At 45.4% G+C, this 21589-nt stretch overlaps 1 protein-coding gene across 3 annotated transcripts; it reads left to right on the forward strand.

Moving 5' to 3' along the window:
• The first annotated feature begins 161 nt into the window (after nt 1-161).
• Nucleotides 162-21052, forward strand: rtn1a (reticulon 1a). 3 transcript variants are annotated; one of them, XM_035167977.2, is made up of 9 exons: nt 162-627; nt 8385-9113; nt 9674-10360; nt 17821-18028; nt 18118-18256; nt 18348-18417; nt 18764-18810; nt 18910-18968; nt 20193-21052. In XM_035167977.2, the coding sequence occupies exons 1-9, from the start codon at nt 399-401 to the stop codon at nt 20233-20235; spliced, it is 2211 nt and encodes a 736-aa protein (XP_035023868.1). In that variant the 5' UTR covers nt 162-398; the 3' UTR covers nt 20236-21052. The 3 variants fall into 3 exon arrangements, with proteins under 3 accessions (XP_035023868.1, XP_035023869.1, XP_035023870.1); XM_035167978.2 differs by lacking the exons at nt 162-627; nt 8385-9113; nt 9674-10360 and adding an exon at nt 12768-13069; XM_035167979.2 differs by lacking the exons at nt 162-627; nt 8385-9113; nt 9674-10360 and adding an exon at nt 15911-16066.
• Nucleotides 21053-21589: the final 537 nt, after the last annotated feature.

The following is a 21589-nucleotide window of genomic DNA, read 5'->3' on the forward strand; positions in this document are numbered from 1 at the left end:
CTCGGTCGGTGTCTCTCGGTTTGTTGTGATGAGAAAATCTCTCTCGCGTCTGACTCTGCCCCAAATAAAGTGCCGACGGACACCGTGACGTCACCGCCGGAGCAGTGAACTAAAACAATAAAGCTCACTCCTCCGCCACCGACCCGCCGGAGCACCGACGACACCGCAACGCACCCGCCTCAGCGTCCACGGCGGCTACAAGCGCCATACGGGAGCTGCATTGCGTGAGTGACTGTGTGCGTGTGTGTGTGTGTCTGTCTCCGTCACCCATCACAGCGCAGACGCTCATTTACAGTCCGGTAGAAGAGGAGGAGGAGGAGGTGACGAGGAAGAGGGAAGGAGCTCAGCAGCTCGTGTTTATTTAGTCCGACAGACGAACAAGGGGCACGCACAGCAGCATGTCCGCTCAGCCCGGTGAGGAGGTCGGCCCGGAGGGGAAGTGGTTCGGGGACGACTACGAGAGGAACGGCCTGTTCGGGAACACGGCGACCCGGTTCGACGAGCTCCGCGGGGAGGCGAAGGCGCGAGGCGGCGACACGGCGACCGACGACCCGGCGCAACAATTTCATCCCCGTCACCAGGACTACGGGAAAAGGCCTCCCGTTGCTATGGAGACTGCATCCACAGGTAAAAGTCGCAGTTAATGACTCATTATTTACCGATTTGTTGTGTTTGAGTGTTGTGCGTCGTTGGCGTGTCGGACGCCGGCCGGCATTTTAGGAGTAAACACGGACACAGAGAAGCGGCGGAGTCCATTTGTCTGAGGGGTTTGGGTTCAGAGACGGAGGAGCTGTCAAAACTTCTGCGTTTGAAAACACGGGAGCAAAGATGTCGGGCGAGTAACTTCCATAGGGGGACGGTAAAACAGCTGTGACCACACTGGTGCTGGAGGGAAGGGCCGGGCACCAAAACAACAACAAGAAATATAGCAATGTAATGTTCATCAATAACAAAGGTTCAATATTTATCCATAGATCGCACAGTGAGGAGATTTGACACTTGATTGATCTTCCTCAGATTTGTAAAATGTTTTGCTGTTTGGCCACGGTCTCCAGAAAGAAGAGTTAAAACCCTGAACCTTCGCTCAGGAGGATAAATCAGTCTTTAAACTTCACGGAAATACTATTGTGACAATTATTGTGATTATTATAGACTGGTTGATATGATTTTTGCCATATGTCGTCCAGTGCGACTGAAGGGAATGATGTCAGACGTCTTGGTTACTTGTTTTAGCCTCAAACCATGTAATACATGACGCCATAGGTCTGGGAGATATGGCCAAACACAAATCTGAGGTAGATACATCATATGTCGTATCCTCCACCTCCTCGCTGTGCTGGCACAATGCTTAAGGTTAGATCTATTGAAAAGAAACCTTTGTTATATTTCTATTAATGAAAACTAGATGGGGATCATTATTTATTTCGTTTTCCCAGCTCCGGCTGATGAGATTAGAGTCTGCACGGTTGGTCCAGATGAGATGCAGTAGCCTGTTGAAACTTCAGTGGCCCATGTGGTTCACTGTTTAGCTGCTGCTCCACCCCCCATTCAGGCCTGTATCTATTAGAAAACTTGTATTTTTGATATGATGGTGTAAGGGGATCATAAATAGATTATAGACCTAAACCCCCTGTTGCTTTCATAGCCAGCGACAGGATTAAAAAATAACTTAATCCTGCACTTTTATCACTAGAGACACGTTTCAGCAAACAGATTTAGTTTTAGTCTTGAAGTCGGAAGCAGCGTGCATGATGTGAGATTCCTGCATCCCTGTTTTGGGGAACTTCTGATGATGATATTTTTTATATTACTGGATGCTGGGGGGCATGTGTTTTTGTGGGAACATCACGCAGACCAAGTCCGTCACCCTCCTCAGCACGGCTCGGCTCATGCGGCTATTTTTAATCCTGAAGAAACAGGCCTCACTATTCGCTTGGCGAGCAAAACTGGAGCCGTGCACTTTCATTCACGAATTCACTGAAATATTCATGAGATAATGTTAGAAAAAAGGAAAGAAAAAAAAACGACACCTAGTTTCCTCTCTTTGCTCTTCAGGCCTCTTTCGTTTTGCTAGAGACCGAAAAACAATAAAGAAAAATACACCTCTTTTTAAACACGTTAAACAGAATTATTGAACACACAAAATCCACGAATCCTCTGAGACGCAGATTTTGACATTAAAGCAGAAGCGAAACATCCGAAGCTTAACGTGTTGCAATGGGAATGAAAGCCATTGCAATATTTACATAACATATGAAAACTAAGATTTATCCCCTTGAAGCAGCCTGTGCATAAATTCTATGTGAATTAATAACAATCTAACAAGCTAATCAGTGTTTGCACTCTTTAGAAAAAGTAAACAAAGCACATTGTCCACCTTCACAATAGAGTTCCACACAAGCTCAGGTGCACACAGACAAACACGCACACACAGAATCAATGTTTTGATTCCTAATAGAGGAAAGAATAGCTGCGTAGCTGTGATGTAAATCCTTCTGGCACTTTTGTTCTTGGTGGGAACGGTGCAGATCTCATCACATCTTTCAGGCCAGAGTGGACGTCCTCCTCTTGACCAGACGTCTTGTAGTCTCTTCTGATCTGTGTCAAGCACATTCACTAATAACCCCTCCTCTCTGTAACACACTGTCCTTCTCTGCTTTCCCGACGGAGAATCATCGAAGAAAATTAAAAGTTTATTTTGCTGACGTCAGAGAAAGAAGAAGTTTCGAACGGTGAAAAACTATCTCCCCAAGACGTCTAGAATTGCCTCTCTTAAGTAATCGATATGTGCCTGTCCTAAATCTCGTTCACAACAGTAATCTACCCACAGGACCCCGATAGATGCTGATTTCAGCGTTATTCAATCACCACAGGGCAGAATGTCGAGCCTCTGATTAGACAGCACAGTACAGTAGAGCCCCTTTTAATTCTCAGAAGTTTCCCACTCTGTGAAGACTTCAAGAGGAGAGAGAGAGAGAGAGAGAGAGAGTTGTGGAAGATGCTGCTGCGTCTGATGTGAAACAACCCCACAGGAGAGGTTGTTTTCATCAGAGGTTGTGTAGGAGCTCTCCCCTGCTTTCTGCCGTATAAGAAAACAACTAAGTGCATTCTGTGCAGAAACAGTGACACCACATTATGACATCCTTCTGTTTTTTCCAACAGCTCATGGTATTTTTTTAACGGTCACATTATCATGTTCAGAAAAAGTCCATCAGTCACGAGCAACCTTTTCCCCACAATCCAGTGCGCGGTAGGTGGATTAGACTCAAGTCTTTCTCCATTTCAGCGCGTCATCAGCAACAAGGATGAGACAGCGATTGTCTGGCTTAGTCTTTTCCCCATCTTTCAGATAGAGAACAGCACTTAGTGGACTCCGCTGGACTTCATAAGCAGGCGCAGTGCATTTGTGCCTTTAGCTGGTGAGAGCTCTGCTCGTGTTCCCAGGGGGGGGGCGCAGGCTGTCGGTGCTAGGTCCTTTCAGATGAGATGATAAAGATGCAAGATAATACAGTGGAGGACGAGGGGGGGGGGCAGCTTAATGGCAAGAGAGGCGGGGCTGTGATGAGAAGGCCGGATAGTTCAAATGACCAGGCTGTCGGAGGGGGGAAAAACTGGAAACACAAAGAACTGTCCTTCCTTCCACGATACTTTCTGTTCAAAGTCTTCCTCCGACAAAGGCAGAGGTCCTCTGGCAAGTCCACTACCTGTCGCATTCAGCATCTTATATAAATGCGTATAGATACTAATGTGTCTGCTCCTCCAGAAGGTTTTGGGCCCAAGTGCTCATCTCAATGCACCTGCCTGATTTACAGTCTCATTCATCTTCACCCGTCCTTGGAACCAATTAGCTAATGTTGAAGGATAAAAGATAAAAGCTGAGCCCAAAAGGCTCCACTGCATGGGGACCGTAACTCTGCATTACTTCTATCATCATATCATTACATCATAATTTCACATGTCCGTCTGTCCCCCTGTGTTCACCCCTAAGAACAATTAAAAAGCCTGCATGTGAAATGTGATATGTCCTGTTTATGATCTCACTGCCTCCGTCCGGCTCTCTCGCCTGTAGGCATTAAGTAATCCCCAAGCAGACTATTGCAAAACTGCTCATGGGATTAGAGCTACTATCAGGAAAGGCACTTACAAATAATGTGGTTTATATCTATATCTTTTGTGTAGGTTGTTGTGACCTGTGCATCAACGCCTTCCTGCTTGCATCTGTACTCTTTAAGCCCAAATCCTGTCTGAACAAAGAAAGTGAAAATGCCAATCTAAAGTTACACCAAATTGACAGCTTTGACCCAAAGTAGACAGCGTGCAGACACTCAGTCTGGATCCTCCCACATCCTCTCCATCTCCATTCATCCATAAAGCTCCATCTGAGCAAGAAAAACACGATCAATACAGTGGAAGACAGGTACTGTACAAACCGCAGCTCCAGAATCTGAATAAGGACAGATTAGCTTTTCTTAAAACCGTCTCAAGATTGATTTACCTTTACAAAAGCCACTGGAACAACAACATTTGTGCTGTGTGGCCTTCAGTGATTTATTTTTAAAGAATGGTGGATACACTGACGATTCTTACTGTAATTGTGTGTCCTCGTTGTCTTGGATCAATGCAGCTCAGAGCAGCTGAATCCCTCAGCACAGCTGTTCTCCTATCGACCCCTGCTTGTGGTTTAGGTGTACCTCAGCTCTCGGTATATAGACCGTCTTTGTTCGCTCCATTTTCTTCTTCTTTACCGACATTAAAGTGGGATAGTTAACGACTTGTATTTGTGCATTTGTGGAACCAAGGATATTGTAATCAATGTGCAATGAACAACAACGTCATAGGCAAAGCTTTTAAAGCCAGAGACCATTAAGATTTGTAGTGGGTCTTCAAACTGTGACAAAAAGAAAGAGACTTAATATAGTTTTTTTTTTTAATTGTACCAACTCCCAGTGGAGTTATACTGTGGCTCAGTTGTGTTGTAAAGACAAATAGAAAAAGTAAATACTAAAACTTATTTGAATTATTGTTAGTATCATATTGATTCCTTAGAACCTCTTTAGCAGATATCACATATATGGGAAAGTTTATATTAAGCATATATATGATAATGCACTGGAATTTGTTTCAGTTTCCACGTCAAAAAGTAGCTTTAGTTTGCAGCTGTGTTACTTATGTTCAGGAGTCAAGCTTCTGCAAATATCACCATAAAATACCACAGAACAAAAGTAATATATCAATGATCAAATTGCTGGAGTTATTGAGCTTTATTCTTTGTGTCGTGCCAAACATTTGACTCATTCCCCACAAGGTATTTAATAATATAGCAACTTGTGGTATAAATAACCAAAGGAGAAAATACCCTTTTCAACATAATACGTGTGTCTCTATACTACCAAATAATGTATTCACAGGAAATGTGTCAAATAAATTGAACATCAAATGACAAAGAAAATAAAAAAAAATACTGCATGTCAAGCCAAAGTATTGCACAAAGAATGAATATAATCCTAAAATAATAAAGCTACAGCTTTTTATTGAACGTCAAAGGCACAGATGACACTGAAAGAGGAGGGCAGTGAGCATCTTGATGGATTGGTTTTCACAAGGTCATGGAGTGAAAGAGAACTCCTGAAAGGTAACACCACGGTTAACAGAGTCATGGATGGTGTCATGTGTCTGATACAGTGCTGTAGCTGCTGTATAGCTGCTGTGCTAATCAAACTGGGATGAATGTCCTTCTCTGGGACAACGCAGAGTGAAAGAGATTGAGATCCTTTAAAAGTCAGTGCAGTTTGTTTTTGTAATGGGAGGATGAACCAGCGGCGCCTTGTCTGTGTCAGTACGACATTGAGATATAACTGTTTGTGAAACTTTCTTTCTCTTTCATCTAAATCAATTTTAAACCCCTTTTTTATATTAATTGATTTTAGTTTATAACATCGGCCAAGGACATTTTTCAACATTTTCGTTGATTTCTCAGAGAATAATTCATGGATCTTGATGAAAAAAATCAGACCTGTTTAGGGGACTGATATTTATGACTGAGTGCAATTTGGTGCAAATCCAAATAAAAAATCTGGATCAAGTGAATTTAAATGTGGTTTCATGAAGGGACTGTTGGGTGTTGGTGGATGTATGTGCTCTCCATTCTAGTTCACTTTATTCCAACCTGAAGAACTGCTGTGGCTCAGTTAGTGTCTACAGGGATAAAGCGCTGCTACACTGAGAAACAACCCAAGCTCTTAATTTGAAGTTGTGATGAATTCAGTTTGCAACTTCGACTCCTTTCACATGTTTTTGTCTTCGGCCTGGCAATTAGGAGCCCATGCCTCCACATAGCACAGATTGTCAGGCTGCATTAGTTTCAGGGCCACAGTGGCTGTACAGAGGACAACAAAAGGGACTGCTCCCTTTGTAGCACATCCTCCAGGACTTATTTATTTAACTGCATCATACTTTCACTGACATGATTATGTTCTGTGCCTACATTGTGAGGGGAGAAATCCTCTGTTGTCACGTCCAATCTCATCCCAGCACAGCAAAGCGTTTGCTTCCGCCCGGTGGGGTTTATGTTTTTTCCCCCCAGCATCTGGGTGCACTGCCTTATCAGCACATACACAATTCCCTCAACCTCAACTCAACAACTTTGTCAAGCACCTCAGCAGCTTCATTGTGGCTGTTAACGTCAAACACCCCGGCCTGTTAATTGTTGCCTTATGCTGCGGCTGGTGAGTTTATCTGTGTTGTTGCATAGAGGGGGTGTGCTGCCAGAGATCAACTCTGTTCACAGTTTGTAGTGGCGCTGAGTGCTTCCCACATCTGCACAGTAGGTATTTGTGCAGTGAATCAGTGTTAGATTATGATGGTGTTGCCAGGGTGATGGCTGATGGGACCTAGGCGATGGTAGTACTCTAAGAGGATTATACAGCGGTTTGCTTTAGCAGTACATCAAGGGCACTCGTGTCACTGAACTGCACTTGGCTCAACAGCTGCCCATCTATTTTGCATTGGATCCATAGACTGATCCAATATATGTTATCCTATATTGAATATGAATTCACCTGAAGCTCAAGAGCATTTTGGGCCTTGCTTTTCCTCCATGTCACGTCACCCCTCCTCCTGTGTCCCAGTCAGCCGTACTGTGATTGTACTGCAGTATGATGTATTGTTAATGACTGAGGGTGCAGCAGCAGGACGGACAGCAGGAGGAAAGGGTGGTGGGACCTTCTAGAGGAAGCGAAGGGAGGGACGGGACGTCCTGACCGATTGGATGTTCTGTCAGTCTGCATCCTCCAGAGCTAACCCCCAGGCTGCTATTTTAAAATCTCACCCCCATATCCAGTCCAGCAGCTGGACCTGAACTATTTATAGCCGCACCACTGCCCGGGGAGAAGCCGGGAAGGAGAGAAGGAGGAGGAGCTCAGTTTGTGGAAGTGTCAACTCTGACTTGTACACAGCACAACAGATATGTCAACATCAGATCTCAGACAGCGTGCGTTTGTGTGTGGGTGTTATAGTTGTTTATTTCATGGAAGAACTTGAAGAGGTTTTTTAGTTAAAGGGTTGAAAAGTAAAGTCAACAAATCTGAATACTTCATTTGACCTTGACTTCTGACCTGATGGTTTAAAATAACATTCCTATCACAGCATCTTCCTGTTTTGCAAGTCATGTGTAACGTGAGCAGCTTTAATGTGTCTCTGCAGCACTAACAAATAATTCAGTGAGATGTGGAGTGATATTTCATAGCAGGGGACATACACAGAGTTTTAGTTCTCAAATGTATATTTTAAACGCCATTAACACTGTTTGAGTGTAATTATTATTACTTTAGTTTTGTGTGTGTGTGAGTGCCAGCATGCAGTTAGCACGCAGTGTTATCAAATATTTATTCTATACATGTATCATTGAACAGTTTTGTCAGCCTAGCCCAGCTGAGCTTAAACCATTTAGAGTTAAGAGCAGCTTGTACATAAACTATATTCTTCATATGTTACATGTTGCATGTGAATTGTCAGGGGAGATGCAGGATTACTGATGTGACTGCAGGCAGCTCTTTGCCTGCCTGATTCAGAACAGACTCTGGTTGTGAATTTCTCGGGGTCTGAACAATCCTCCTTTGTCCCACAGCGGGTACAAGTACCCTCTGTTACTGCTGCCTCACTGATCTGCACAGCCGTGCACCCAGCCTGTCTGTGCTGCTCTCACAGTGCCACAGCCCCTCTCCCTGGCAGCAGCGCCAGCTCAGACATCGCCTTGTTTAAACGGATGTTTTCATTAATCAAACTGCTCAGGCACAGGCTGATCTGATTTGATCGCGTGACGCAGGGTGCTGCCATCATCTTTTGTGCCTATTCTAACCAAGTGTCACATCTTTCCCTCTTTGCAGATGACCCCATGTCTGGCCTGTTCAGGAAGCCTATGAACGATGACGGTGATGTCTACACGTCCCTGGTGTCCAATCAGAGCTTCACGTCGAGCCGGGAGTCTTCTTACCTGTCAGAAGATTTGAAGCCCTCCAAGTCCTCCACCGGCTCCTCTGCCCTGAACGACTTCTCCAGCGACACCTACAGCTTCAGCTCCAACACCAAGATGACCTCTGACCTGGTTGATGACATTCCAAAATCTCTGATGAGCTCGGATAAGACGGAATCCTACAACTACATGGACATCAGCCACGGAGACGAGCACCATGAGCAGCACCAGGTGCCTCCGCACAGCCTGGTGGACACAAGCCTGCCTGGCCGTGACTTGCTGGGAAGCTACATGGACAACTACCCAGGAAGAGATGAGGATGAAGAGGATGAAGAGGAAGAGGAGAAACTAGGTCCAGCGCTGGGCTCTCACTCTTTCCCGTACGTGGAGGAGCCCTCTGATGAAGAGCTGTCAGATTACCGCTCCTACCGAAACCTAGGCGGCACCCCCCAAACAGCCAGCCCAGTGAAGATCACCCTGACTGAGTCCCACCCTCCGGCCGAGCCACAGCAGCGTCCTCCTGCAGTCAGTGTGTCCGAGCGTGAAAACGTCCTGAGTGTGGGCTTGCAGGGGGTTCCCACTGTTACACTGTCAGAGCCAGAGGACGAGAGCCCTGCTTCCACTCCCAATGCTTCACCAACACGTAGGCATAGCACGCACACACACACACACACACACACGCACACGCACACGCACACACAGACACGCACACACTTCAGAGGACCTTACTGACATTATCGACTTGCATTGATTTCCTGGAGACTTACTATAACCTTAACCACAGCTACTACTTACCTAAACTACCCTAGTCTTAACCTTAACCTTTCATGTGTCTTAAAAAAGGTAATGATACTAGAGACTTGCTTTTTGTCCACATAAGGAAGTCAAGTCCCCATAATTTGACTGTCAAAGCAGATGTAATTTTGGACAACATGAGTAATACCTTGACTTGCCCACGCACGCACGCCACCACGTGCTAATAGTTATACAGAATATAAAAGGGAAACTAACCAGTTTTCAATGTCCTGAATTGAGCGAAGATGCTTTTTACTACTGATGAAGTCAACTTTATTTGTAAGAGGAAGGTTGTGTTAATTCTAGACATAGCTGAGCTTTCCGATATATGTGCAGGCACTGTATGTCTGGATTTGTAATGTGAATGAAGACTAACATCCACTTTTCTCTGCCGTTCTCTGTGAACAGAAAAAGAATTCTCTTCCCATGACATGTTCAAGGCTGACACAGTGAAGCCTGCAGCTTCCAAAAGTAGCCCCGGCACAAAGGCTGGCAACAGGGAGCCTGATGGCAGCAGTGCAGAGTCTGGAGACTCAGAGATCGAGCTGGTGTCTGAGGAGCCTCCCAAGGCCAGTAGTAACCCATTTGCCCAGCCACCTAAAAGCAAGGGTGCATTCAGCCAGCCTAACAACCCCTTTGACAATCCCCCGGTCGCCAAGGGTGGTTTCGGCCTGGTAGGCAACCACGCTCCACCCACAGCCTACAGCATTCTGAGAGAGGAGAGAGAGGCAGAGCTCGACAGTGACCTCTTCATTGAGTCTGCATCAGAGGAGAGCCCAAAGAGAGAGCAGGGCATCGGTGGCCCCAAACAGGGTGTGAACCCTGCCTCTCCCCTGGTTCCCAGCACTGTCCCTCCCCGCAGTGCCGCTGAGGCCGTGCCAGCCGAGTCCCTGGTCACAGAAAAGGTCAAGACCCAAGTGAAAACAGAGGAGGATCGCTCCAGCAAGCCCAAGCCCCCCACTGCCGCCGTACCCCCAGAGGTGCGACTGGAGAAGCCCCTTCAGGACAACATGCACAAGCCCACCACTGAAGGGAAAGAAGACCTAGAAAAACCTGAGGCATCAGTGTTTCCGGAGGGTTTTAACAAACAAAAAGGTTAGTTCTATAAATCTCATCACTCTCTTTTCCCCAGAACCCTTTTCTAAGGGATACATAGTTATTTTCAGGCCAAAAATATATGAAAAAACATTGCTACTGCATATTTGTGAAAACATCAGGGCATCAGAAATCATGTCTGTGATCTCTTCATCGTTGCAGCGGTTTCATCTCTGCTTATCGGCAGCCATCATGAGTTGTGGCTTTCGAGAATTAGTGTGGTCAGTTTAAGGAGCAGGTAGCATTGTGTCTGCCGATGTGTCGTCATCCCCAAGTGGAAAAGGTACCGCATGTGTATTTGTGTTTGAAACCTGACCCATCAGAAAAAACTCATCAAGAGATGATTGACAGCAAATTACTAATGTGCTACTTGTGTTATTTCCTGCCTGGGATCTACCTGCATGTTGTGCTGTTGTGTTGTTTTGTTGACAAGGCTGTGAAAGTTAAAAGGATTGCTGAGAGAGAGAGAGAGAGAGAGAGAGAGAGAGAGAGAGAGAGAGAGAGAGAGAGAGAGAGAGAGAGATGGGATATTCCACTGCTGAGTGTTTACGTGGAGGGTGGGAAGTGCTTGTGTTGTGCCTTCCTGAGGTCTGCTTCCCCCTGGTGGTATGTTAGAAGAAAAATAAATTGGATTGAGGATGCATTGATTCACATGTTTGGCAAAGCATGATGTCTGAGACTCAACAGCTAATCTGTCCAACCCAAACATTACTTTATGCTTTTAGTGGAAACAGCACAAACTATAAAATTGCTGTGAAAGCTTGTTCAGCTTCTTGACAGCCTCTGACTTCTTACATCACTTGTTATCATTCTGTAATTAGATAAGACAGATTATCCGTCAGCAGGAGTTAATGCACACGATGCTGCCATAGGTCTTTTAGCTTCTGTTCTCTGTTCTCTCTGACCTTGTAAACAGTGGGTTTACATAATCACATGAATTTAGAATTGGGACATACTTTTACATAGGGGATTTGAAGGCCATATCGTATTATTATTATTATACAGAAACACAGGTTGTAAAGAAATTACATGTAAATACATGTTGTTTACATTGGTTCCTCTGTGGTGTATGTTGCCCAACACTTGCTATTGATGCACCCTGGTCAGACTCATAGTTATATATGAAAACTGTACAATTTTACAAGCTGTCATGATTTATCATGAAACCTCTTGTTTTGTTTACGTGTGAGAAGGTTCTCGAAATGCCAAAAAGCAGGTCACTTGTACTCTTTCTTCACCACTAGATGGCGCAGGGCACCATTGTCATTGCGGCTCCAATTGAACACTGGCAGATATTGTTTTCCACTGCCTGTGCACTTCCACGCCAGTTGCCATAGCAACAATGATGGGGAGCATGTTCAGTATGGTTGAGAGATTTTTTTCTGTCCTCATGGTTCGTTTTGGCATTTAGGCTTGTGAAGTCTGCACCGAGCAGAAGGTGTGAGGTGTGGCAGTCTGTGGGGGGGGGGGGGCAGACGGACTGAACAATGACGTTATCCCCCCCGATCTATACAGGAATTATATCCGGCTCAGTGCTGACACCACAGTGACTGTGCGGTTTCCTTTTTGCCATTAGCTTGTGAGCATCCTTCATCACTCTTGTCTTCTTTTTACGGCCCCATTTGCATCACAAATATATTCTAGGAAATCATAAAGCACAAACACATCCAGGAGGCACTAAACGAGGAGCATTGTGCTGTAATGCATTGTGTCTCTCCACATGAATTATTAAAGCGCCGGCACTTTGCCTCCTCATTTACCCGTGGTCATAGTGGAAATTGCTATTTGAATCTCTGGCTACAACCTTGCATTGAAAAAATTAAAATAATTAAAAAAACAACAGAGCTGGATGTTTGCCATACTTCTCCTTAGCAGCATGGCAACGTTCAGCCTCCAGAAAACACAGCTATGGAAACATGTCAGACTTTTTAAAGATGCTGCTATTATGTCACGTGTTTGTAGCCTGTATTACTCATTACACCAAATACACTAACAAGCTGCACAGAACGTCAGCACAGCACGTTAGATAATATATGACAATGCATCCTCCTGCTTTGGTGTCTCATCACAGCATATGTGGGACAACCCTCCCACCACTTGTACCCCCACTATCCCCAGTCATGTCTGAGGCTCTGTTAGGGCTGTTATTGTGAAAGTTAGTGGACCTTCCCTTTCATGAAAAAAGCTTATCCTCCGACAATCACCCCCCACCCTCTTATCCCCCCCCCCCTGGGCTCAATCATTGCACGGATGGTTTGCTGCAGCGGCGACTGTGGTGTGGTGTTTACGTTCTGACTCCCCGCCTCCTCCCCAGCACACACACACACACACACACACACACACACAGAGACAGACATACGCACTTTCTCCCCCCATCCGCTCCTTCTGTTCCACCCAGTGCCGCTCCACAGCATCAGTCTGCGTGCTCCGCGAGCCGGCAGCACCTTGGAAACCTTTTTTCTCCCTCCCTCCCTCCCTCGCTCCCTCTCTGTCATCTCAGCCTCTCTCCCGCGTCCCTTTTTTTCGACCATTCATGCCTATCTGGGATGAGTGAGTGAGTCGGTGCTACAGGGAGAGGGACACGAAGAAGAACACGGAGACCACAGACAGACAGACAAGAGAGAGCAGGGACATAAGCGATCACCAGCATGCAGGCCACTGCAGACGTGACCAAGAAGGAGAGCTCCTGGAGCGGCTGGAAGGGCCAGGGTACTGATGTGTTTACTGTGTTGATCTCACTCATCTGTCGTCTGTGTGTGTTGTGGCTGTGAGAGATGCACCGTTATCTATCCTGCATGTGGGTTACATGTTCATGAAACTATTGGGTTTGTTGTGTGTGTGCTTTTCATTTGTTATGTAATTGTAATTGTCAAGTGCAGGAGCATCAAACAGCAGTGTGTACCTGCTCCTCCTATCACACAGACACGCCCTGATGACAGATCCTTTCTGCTGCATGTGTGTGTGTGTGTGTGTCTGAGAAAAACAAAGAGGTGAGAGACGCTGGGGGCTGTTTTGGAAAATAAGCTGATACACACCAGCTTGCTGAGAGCCATCTGTTTTGGCTGCATGTTAACATGGATGCCAGTGTTGTGGACTAAGGCGTGTCATTGTTATCGCCCTCCCCACATTTGCAGCCGAGCTGATTTTATATGGCGTATGCTCTGCTTTTGTGTAATGAGGCAGTCGCAGCATCCGGACGGCACTGACACTCTCTCTCCATGGTAACCAGGGCACACCCATTCTGATTACATCAGCCCCATCTCCTCGGCTGCCAGAGCACCTTGCGGAGACTGGGCCGCAAGAAGAGTGTCCTCCGTCTGTCTGTTTCTACAGCACCGAGGGCTCGGAGAAGTGGCCAGGAGAGAAAATGGCGTCCCTTCCTCCACACTGGTTGTGGTTTATTATCAGCCGTCTTCTCAAGTTTGAAGCAGGAAAAGTGGGATAGAATGGTCCATTTATTGTGTCCCAGCAGAGACTGTGTAGCTCAGCAGTCACTGATAATGACTAATGACAAACCAAGATTTGTCATTAGTTCACTGAGTCACTATCCATTTCATTTGGCCTAAGACTGTGTAATGTGATGCTTTAGCTGATGGGATCTGTCCATGACATTAGGAACGCATCATTTTAAGCTGAGAGTCAGGACAGGGCAGGATGACACTGAGCACATTCACTGTTTGCTCTTTTTTCTACATCACCCTGAAGCTGTAGGCATTTTTGTTTAGTCATTCTCATTGCACATGCACAGAACTGACTCACTCTCACCAAATTCCTCAGGAGTTATCAACGACAGGGCAGAGATGTCCAGAAATGAGGCATGATTGTAGTCACATTTTTAGGAATAGGTATGACACATAGTAGCCAGCAGGTTTTATATAAATATCTATATGCGTAGTGTGTTCATCAGTTAAATGAAGTTCTAAATCAGTAGAATGATGTCATAGTGTCACAAAGCCTCACAGATAATTAGATTAACAGATCTTTTCTTAATAAATATTATATGGCCGCTGCAGAACCTGTCTCATCATGTTTTAGTCAGAAGTTTATAGATTTCAGTTGATGTTTCAGATCAGTGTTTCATTGTAATGGGGCAGAATCAAACTTTTAAATTGTTCATAGAGATGTACAGTTCATATTTTCTCAAAATATAGGCAAACTACAGTATTTATACTCACTCCTAAAGATTATGATGCATTTTTAGAACTAGTAAAATTGGTTTTGTTACTAGCTCCATTCACTGCTGTTCAGATTTGTTATTTTCTGATATATACAGTATCTGTTTGGAAAATCTGGCAAATATTAATGCCTTAATATCAAAGAAGAAACTCATATCATTTTTAAAAATTCAAACTATCCCTGTAATTATAAACTAGACATTGATATCCGTCATGAAGTGGAAATGATCAAGTTTCATTCACTTAGTGTGATTCCCAGCTGTTAAAGTCCCTGAGCATGTTTGCTCACTCTGACGGCTGGTTTGAGGCCACATGGACGTCTGCAGTGATTTAATGAGGTCAGGCTAAACTAGTTTCACTACAGGAAAGTAGGAGGGGGAATCATATCACTGTCACTGGAGTTGATCGTTTGCTCTGGATCTCGCTCTGGGTGTTCATGCTGAACATCATAGAAGAACAAACAGTATTTGGACCTGCTCTGTATGTGCTCTGATTGTGTTCAGGATGTGTTTGTGTCCTGATGCTATCTATGATGTTGAGCAAATTACTATTGTCAAATTTGACCGTTTTTTGTACATTTGGTGCCTTATTACAAATGTCACCCCTATGGTCATGTAGTTTAAACAATTTGGCTGCTTAAACAGTCAGAAATCTGATTAAAACTTCATCACAATCTAAGTTTGTGATCTAATACAATCAGTTATTGTTTTTCATCCCTTTATTTATCCCTTTTTTCCATGTGTTGACTCAGACGTGATAACAGACAGGTCTCGTGTTAAACCTGCCTTTGTCCTTTTGTGCTCCACAATAAAGGGAGTGGCTGTCTTCATGTGTGTAGAGACACATGTGTCGCTGATTCCCCAGATTCAGAGAAAAATCACCGTTCCCAAAGGAAACGCTCTTCAACCCCCTTCATCCCTCCCTCCTCTTCTTCTTCTTCTTCTTCTTCTTCTTTTGTCGGCCCCTCCCTTCCTCCATCTCCCAGCGAGCGGTGGGGAGAAAATGGAGCATGGTAACTATGGTAACTGCATCAGGCAGGTGCTAGGCTGAGCCTTGCCACCAAAGCGTTTTGATGGAGAAGGAGAACATGGCTACAGTCTGTTCCTTTTTTTCAAATGTGGTTTTACACTGGTGCACTGATGCTGCTGCAGTTAAATGATGGCGACCTTAAACAACAGGAATACACTGGGTTTGATTTTCTACTTTGACGCACTGACTTGTATTTTAGTCGCTGCTTGGTAGTCTATGTATAAAAGCCTGAGCATAAAAGCGCTCAGGGAGAGAAAGAGAAGAGAGTGTTTGTATGTATAGTGGTGCATGTGTGTGTGTGTGCTGGATTGCAATGTGGTTCTTTGGCAACCGCACCCCACAGACGTCCCCCCCCTGCCTCCCTCCTCCCCTCGTGCTGATTTGCTGGCGTGGCTCTGGCCCTTCCCCTCCCGTGCAGGGGGGGGACTCCCCCTCCACTGCTCTCCTTTTGTCCGTGGATAAAGCAGCTGCCTCTTTCCCTGTTCAGCCATGGGATCCGCAGGTCAGTACCCGCTTCTAATGCACTAGCTCGAGCTTTTCAGGCTGCGTACTGTCTGTGCAGCACATCACCAGGGCACCGCCGCTGCTGCCGGCCAACACCTGTCTGTCTGTCTGTCTGTCTCCAGCAGGGCTGTCTGTGTGGCTGATGTTACTGCTGCTGTGTGTGCTACCTGTGTCTGACTCTGTGTGTGTGTGTGTGTGTGTGTGTGTGTGTGTGTGTGTGTGTGACTGTGTGTGTGTGTGTGTGTGTGTGTGTGAGCATCTCCATTCAAACCAGCTGCCACATGAACAGTTTGTCAGCTTCTGTGGGGAGTGGTGCATGTGCAGCAGCAAAGACACATGGATCCAGTTTCTGAATGAGTAGCGTGTTTGATTTAAAGGGCATCGGAGGAAGATATGTCATGTGAGTCATTATGGATACTGGTTAAAAAAAGAGAGATTGTACATCATTTTATATACCATACTGTCATTTAACATAAGTGAGATCGTCTCAGCCACAACGACTCTTCTTTGGCCATCGAGGTTTAACCTCCCTTTTTGGCATCCACAGATGCCTTTTAGTGGAGAGTAAAGATGGCCGTCATCACTATGCTGCTCACAGCTCCACGGCTAAAATTAGAGCAGGCAGGCAGGCAGACAGCTTTGAGAGGAAGAGTAAGTCACCCAGGAGACTTCTCTCTCCTCCACCGCCACAGAACTTTACATTAACGTACCAGTTTCGGCTCCCCTACATGACATGATGGATTTCTGGGGTGTGGGCAGCAACAGATGAATGGTAAACCCTAGAAGAGTGGTGCAGTGGGGTTGGGGGGTAGGCAGCTGGCTCAGCAGAGGCGATACAAGCATTTCCGACAGTTCTCATGGAAACAGGCCCGTGTTTCCAGCGGACACAGACGACTGCCAGTGGAGGACCATGTCGGCCACTGGAGTTGTAATGGTACACTGGGCTAATCCTCAGTTATCGCTCCTATGTCATCTATGGAAGTGGCTTAGAATTACAGGCCCCACCACGCAGAGAAGACATGTGAGAATAGGAGGAAAGTGGTGCAGCGAGATATACAAGTGCCTGCAGGGGATGTATATTCCAGCTGCTCGGAGGAATCGTGTTGTTTCACAGCGTTATTGAGACTCTGCTCTGATCCATCGTCATCCTGCATCACTGACCACAGAGCTGCTCGTCTGACCAGGTCACATTGAACCGTTATCTGTGACCTGCTGATAGTTCCTCTATTCCCACTGCTACCTTCACAGAGGCAGAGGTCAATCATTAATCCACTTGTGTAAGCAGCCAGTCGTACCAGCAGTTTAACGTGCCTGTGGGTATGTACAGTATGTTTGTATACGCATGTGACCAGAGCAGGTGCCACTGACGATAAGCACACGTCAGATGTAAATTTGAGGGACTCGCTCGACACATATATAAATACAAAGGGTGAACGAGACTGAGCTGACACTCTGTCACTCGGGACACCGTCACGCCACCGCACCGCTCCACCGCTCCACCTAACCTAATGAAAAGCTAGGTTAGGAAGCTGGGTTAAAACAGGATCACGTGACAGCCGCAGATCTCGGAGGACATTGGGTTGTGAACAGCTTCCAGTTATTTGACCCAAATGTGTGGTGTGTAGCACGCAGCAGCAGTCTAATCCACAGCCATGGATGCCTTGGCCTGCGTGTCGGTGAACAAGAGGTCATGGTCAGTGAGGTTGTGGGTCCTAACCTTGTCCCTGTTCTGTTCTTCCACCCCCCCCTCAGCTATTGACCTGCTCTACTGGAGGAATGTGAAGCAGTCCGGGGCCGTGTTCAGCAGCGTGCTCCTGCTCCTCTTCTCCCTGACCCAGTTCAGCGTGGTCAGCGTCGGGGCCTACTTAGCCCTGGCTGCCCTCTCCGCCAGCATCAGCTTCAGGATCTACAAGTCGGTGCTGCAAGCCGTGCAGAAGACCGATGAGGGGCATCCTTTCAAGTGAGGGAATGAGTTTGTTGTACGGATTTCATTGAAATGTCCGCATGTACAGAATATCAGTGTTTTCTGTGTTTGTTGCTCGTTCCCAGAGGCTACCTGGAGATGGAGATCGCTCTATCCCAGGACCAGATAAGTAAATATGCCGACAAAATCCTGCTCTACACCAACACCTGCATGAGGGAGCTCCGCAGGCTGTTCCTCGTGCAAGATCTGGTCGACTCCTTGAAGGTTCGTCTCACAACCCAAAGCCATCTGGTGACACATGAATATCACAAAAGCTGCATTATTATATAAAACCCATTGCGTCTGTGTGTTTCAGTTTGCTGTTCTGATGTGGCTGCTGACCTACGTGGGCGCTCTCTTCAACGGCCTGACACTGCTCATCCTAGGTGAGGTCATCTCGACTCAATCTTATCTACAACAAACTTCCCAACATTCACACAGCCTCCAGCATTTTAGCCATTTTGACTCGTGTGTGTCAGAAGCTCAAACTTAAGAACACAATACACACAACAGAGCTGTGAAATAGCATGTGTGAGATGAATGACAGGAACAACGTGTCCTTATCACTGTGCCAAAACCACATTTAAATATTGGACATGTTTACTTTTCCAGTTTACCTAAGATAAGTGCAGTGGTTGAGGGATCCGCTGACACAAATGTGTTCTTGTTTGAACATATTCCCACATGTCGGTCAGAACATTTGAACATGACTCTCTCCCTGTGCCTCTGCAGCTGTGGTCTCCATGTTCACCATGCCGGTGGTCTATGAGAAACACCAGGTAGGAATCTCCAGGAGCTTTGTGATTTGCTGAAGTCGACCCTACTTTGGAAAATGTTGTCCAGTATTTTCACCCGCCTCTTTCTTCTTCTGCTTTCAGGCACAGATTGATCAGTATGTGGGACTAATACGGACCCAGGTCAACTCTGTGGTGGGAAAGTGAGTGTTTGTCATTTTGTCAAACTTTTTGTTCAAAAAAAGTCAACTAAGAGCGAATGAAGCCATTTTCACAGATTTGACAAGAATCTGAAGTGTCTCTGCATCTTAAAGTTGCAGCACCGATCTCTCCCATATTAGTGCTGCTGAAGTTCACTAGTGCAAAGAAATGAACTCCTGAACGGTTGACCATACTTTCCGCATTCCGGTCACATGTACACGCCCACAGTTCCATTCGAACCAAAATGAGGGTCTGCGTTGGTCTGGCTTTCCACGCATCCGCACCTGATCCCACATTCCATTCCATTCCAGTAGGTGGCGGTGACGCGAAATAAGGTTGTTTTTCAACCGCCATGTAAATCAAGAGGACTCCCATCACGACCAAGCATAGTGTCAGTCACGTCACAGCATTAAAGTTAAATTTAAGATGCTGCACATGTTAAATGAGACATCTTGTGCATTTTTCAGTTTTTCTTTTCCCTAGTGTTGATAGATCGGATAGACATTTTTTTGTGAAAGTAAAAGATCTGCAAAGTTAAAAAGCAAACAGTGAAGGGAGCTCTTCTCGCTCTTCAAACAGCTCAGCAATGGTCAGGCTAAAATGTCCGCATCATCCCGAGGTCACAATATAACAATACCCCACATTTGCATAGCGAACACTTAGCGGCTAGTCTGGCACACCCCCAAAACAAAGCAAGGTTTAAAGCGAGAGCAGAGACTAACATTTCCTACACGGGCTGGAAACGGTCGACCAATCACAGCAGAGCGAGCCAGCCGGCCAATCAAAGCAGACAGGGCTTTATCGGGAGGTTGGGCTTCATTAGACAGGAGCTCAAACCAAGCGTTTCAGACAGAGGCTGAAAAGAGGAGCTGCAGCAATGTGACAGTGTGAAGAAAGTGAACATTAGAGCATGAAATCCTTTTCAAGTAAAACTCTAATTAAAATCATGAGAAATGAAATGTCTCCTTTAACACGATTCTCACGGTGGAGTCGTCTGTGTGTCTGAGGAGTCAGCTGATGACAAAACACCTCTCTGCAGTCTTTGTCCTGACCACTGCTGTGACTTTGCCAATTTTAGTAAAAACTCGACTTGCGGGCTTTACAGACTCCCATAGAAAGCATCGAGGGCTTTGTTCCCTGAAAGAAATGAAGTAGAGTAAGCACAACTTAATCTAGAGTAAATATCTCGCTGGGCACGTGGTTTAACGTTTGTTTTTCCTGCACAGGATCCAGGCAAAGATCCCCGGGGCCAAGAGGAAGGAGGAGTAGGCCCGTCTGTCTCGCCGAGAAGCTGACAGTCCAGTCCAGCTCAAGAGTCAGGCAGCTCGCTCACTGTTGAAGAGCCTGGTCGTCACCTGTGGGGCGTAGTGCTGTGTCATCTTGGTGTTCTCTAAAAGCATCCACTGGAGAAGCCGTCACCCTGTCTATAGCAGTCTACACACTAACACACAAAGTCACACACACATGATCTTGTTTCTAGGTAGACAGGTACACAACCTCGAAAAACAAAAAAAAGTAACTGACTTTTTTGTGTTGCTTATTAGAAAGTGCATGAAGTTGAGCCTTGGGTAAATAATATTTGATATCTTTTTGTGCAGTTTTTCAATGACGCTACGTTTTTTGCTCTGCAGTGCTTACCACAAACTGTACGGTTTGGCACAAAAAAGCTAAATGCCCACAGACGCGCTTTGCTGCCGATGTTAAATACGGCTTCATGTTTCTGAGTTAGCACTTGGGGCTTCTCTCGGTATACGTCAATATATATAAATATCAAAAATGATTTCCTTTTTGGTGTTTCCAAGCACAAGATAATTTAACAGTATGCGTCTTAGATGTGGTTATTGTAGGATTTTTGCTTTTGTATAACCATAAGGAACACCACACACACACCCATGTTGTAGGTACTGTTGTACAACTACTATGAAGACAAGAAGTATCTGATGATATTTAGCTTGTTTGAATAACTGTCCAACTTTGTACTATGTTCAAATATACTCTGTAGTTCTCTAGACCCCGGACTCTTTAACTCTTTGCACTTACAGTATGTATTTAATTACAATAAGGAAAATAAATGTACCTTGATGTATAACATCTCCTCTGCTTCCTCACTGTCCACATCACATTCATAAGACGACTTCAGTTTGTTGAGGATGAGTGTGTGTGTGTGTGTGTGTTTGTTTGACACCGCAGCTAAATTTGATGTGATAACACTTTGGATGGGAGACTTGGAATGAGCTATAAATACAAGCCAATGAATTCTGGCACATACACACTTCAGTTTTAGAGGTGTGTGTGTGTGTGCACGTGTGAGTGAGAGACACCAGGGCTTTCCACAAGGATATGGAGGAGCAAGCCAGTGGGAAAAATTTGACAGCTAGGGCAGTACAAGGGCATTCTCCACTAGAGGAAAAGAATGTAGCTGTAAAAGCCAAATTTGGTGCCTCTGGTAGATTCTAATGCCGCTGTTCCTTCATAAACACTGATGTGAATGATTGTATATTTTTAATTCCTTTTCTATGTTAACAAGTATTATTTAAGAGAAATTAGAAAATGAAGAATTAAAATTCACTTTATATCACACAAATCGGGAGGAAACTACTCTTGAAAAGAAGTGATAAATGTA

This window comes from Hippoglossus stenolepis, chromosome 10 (genome assembly GCF_022539355.2).
Source record: "Hippoglossus stenolepis isolate QCI-W04-F060 chromosome 10, HSTE1.2, whole genome shotgun sequence".
NCBI lineage: Eukaryota > Metazoa > Chordata > Actinopteri > Pleuronectiformes > Pleuronectidae > Hippoglossus > Hippoglossus stenolepis.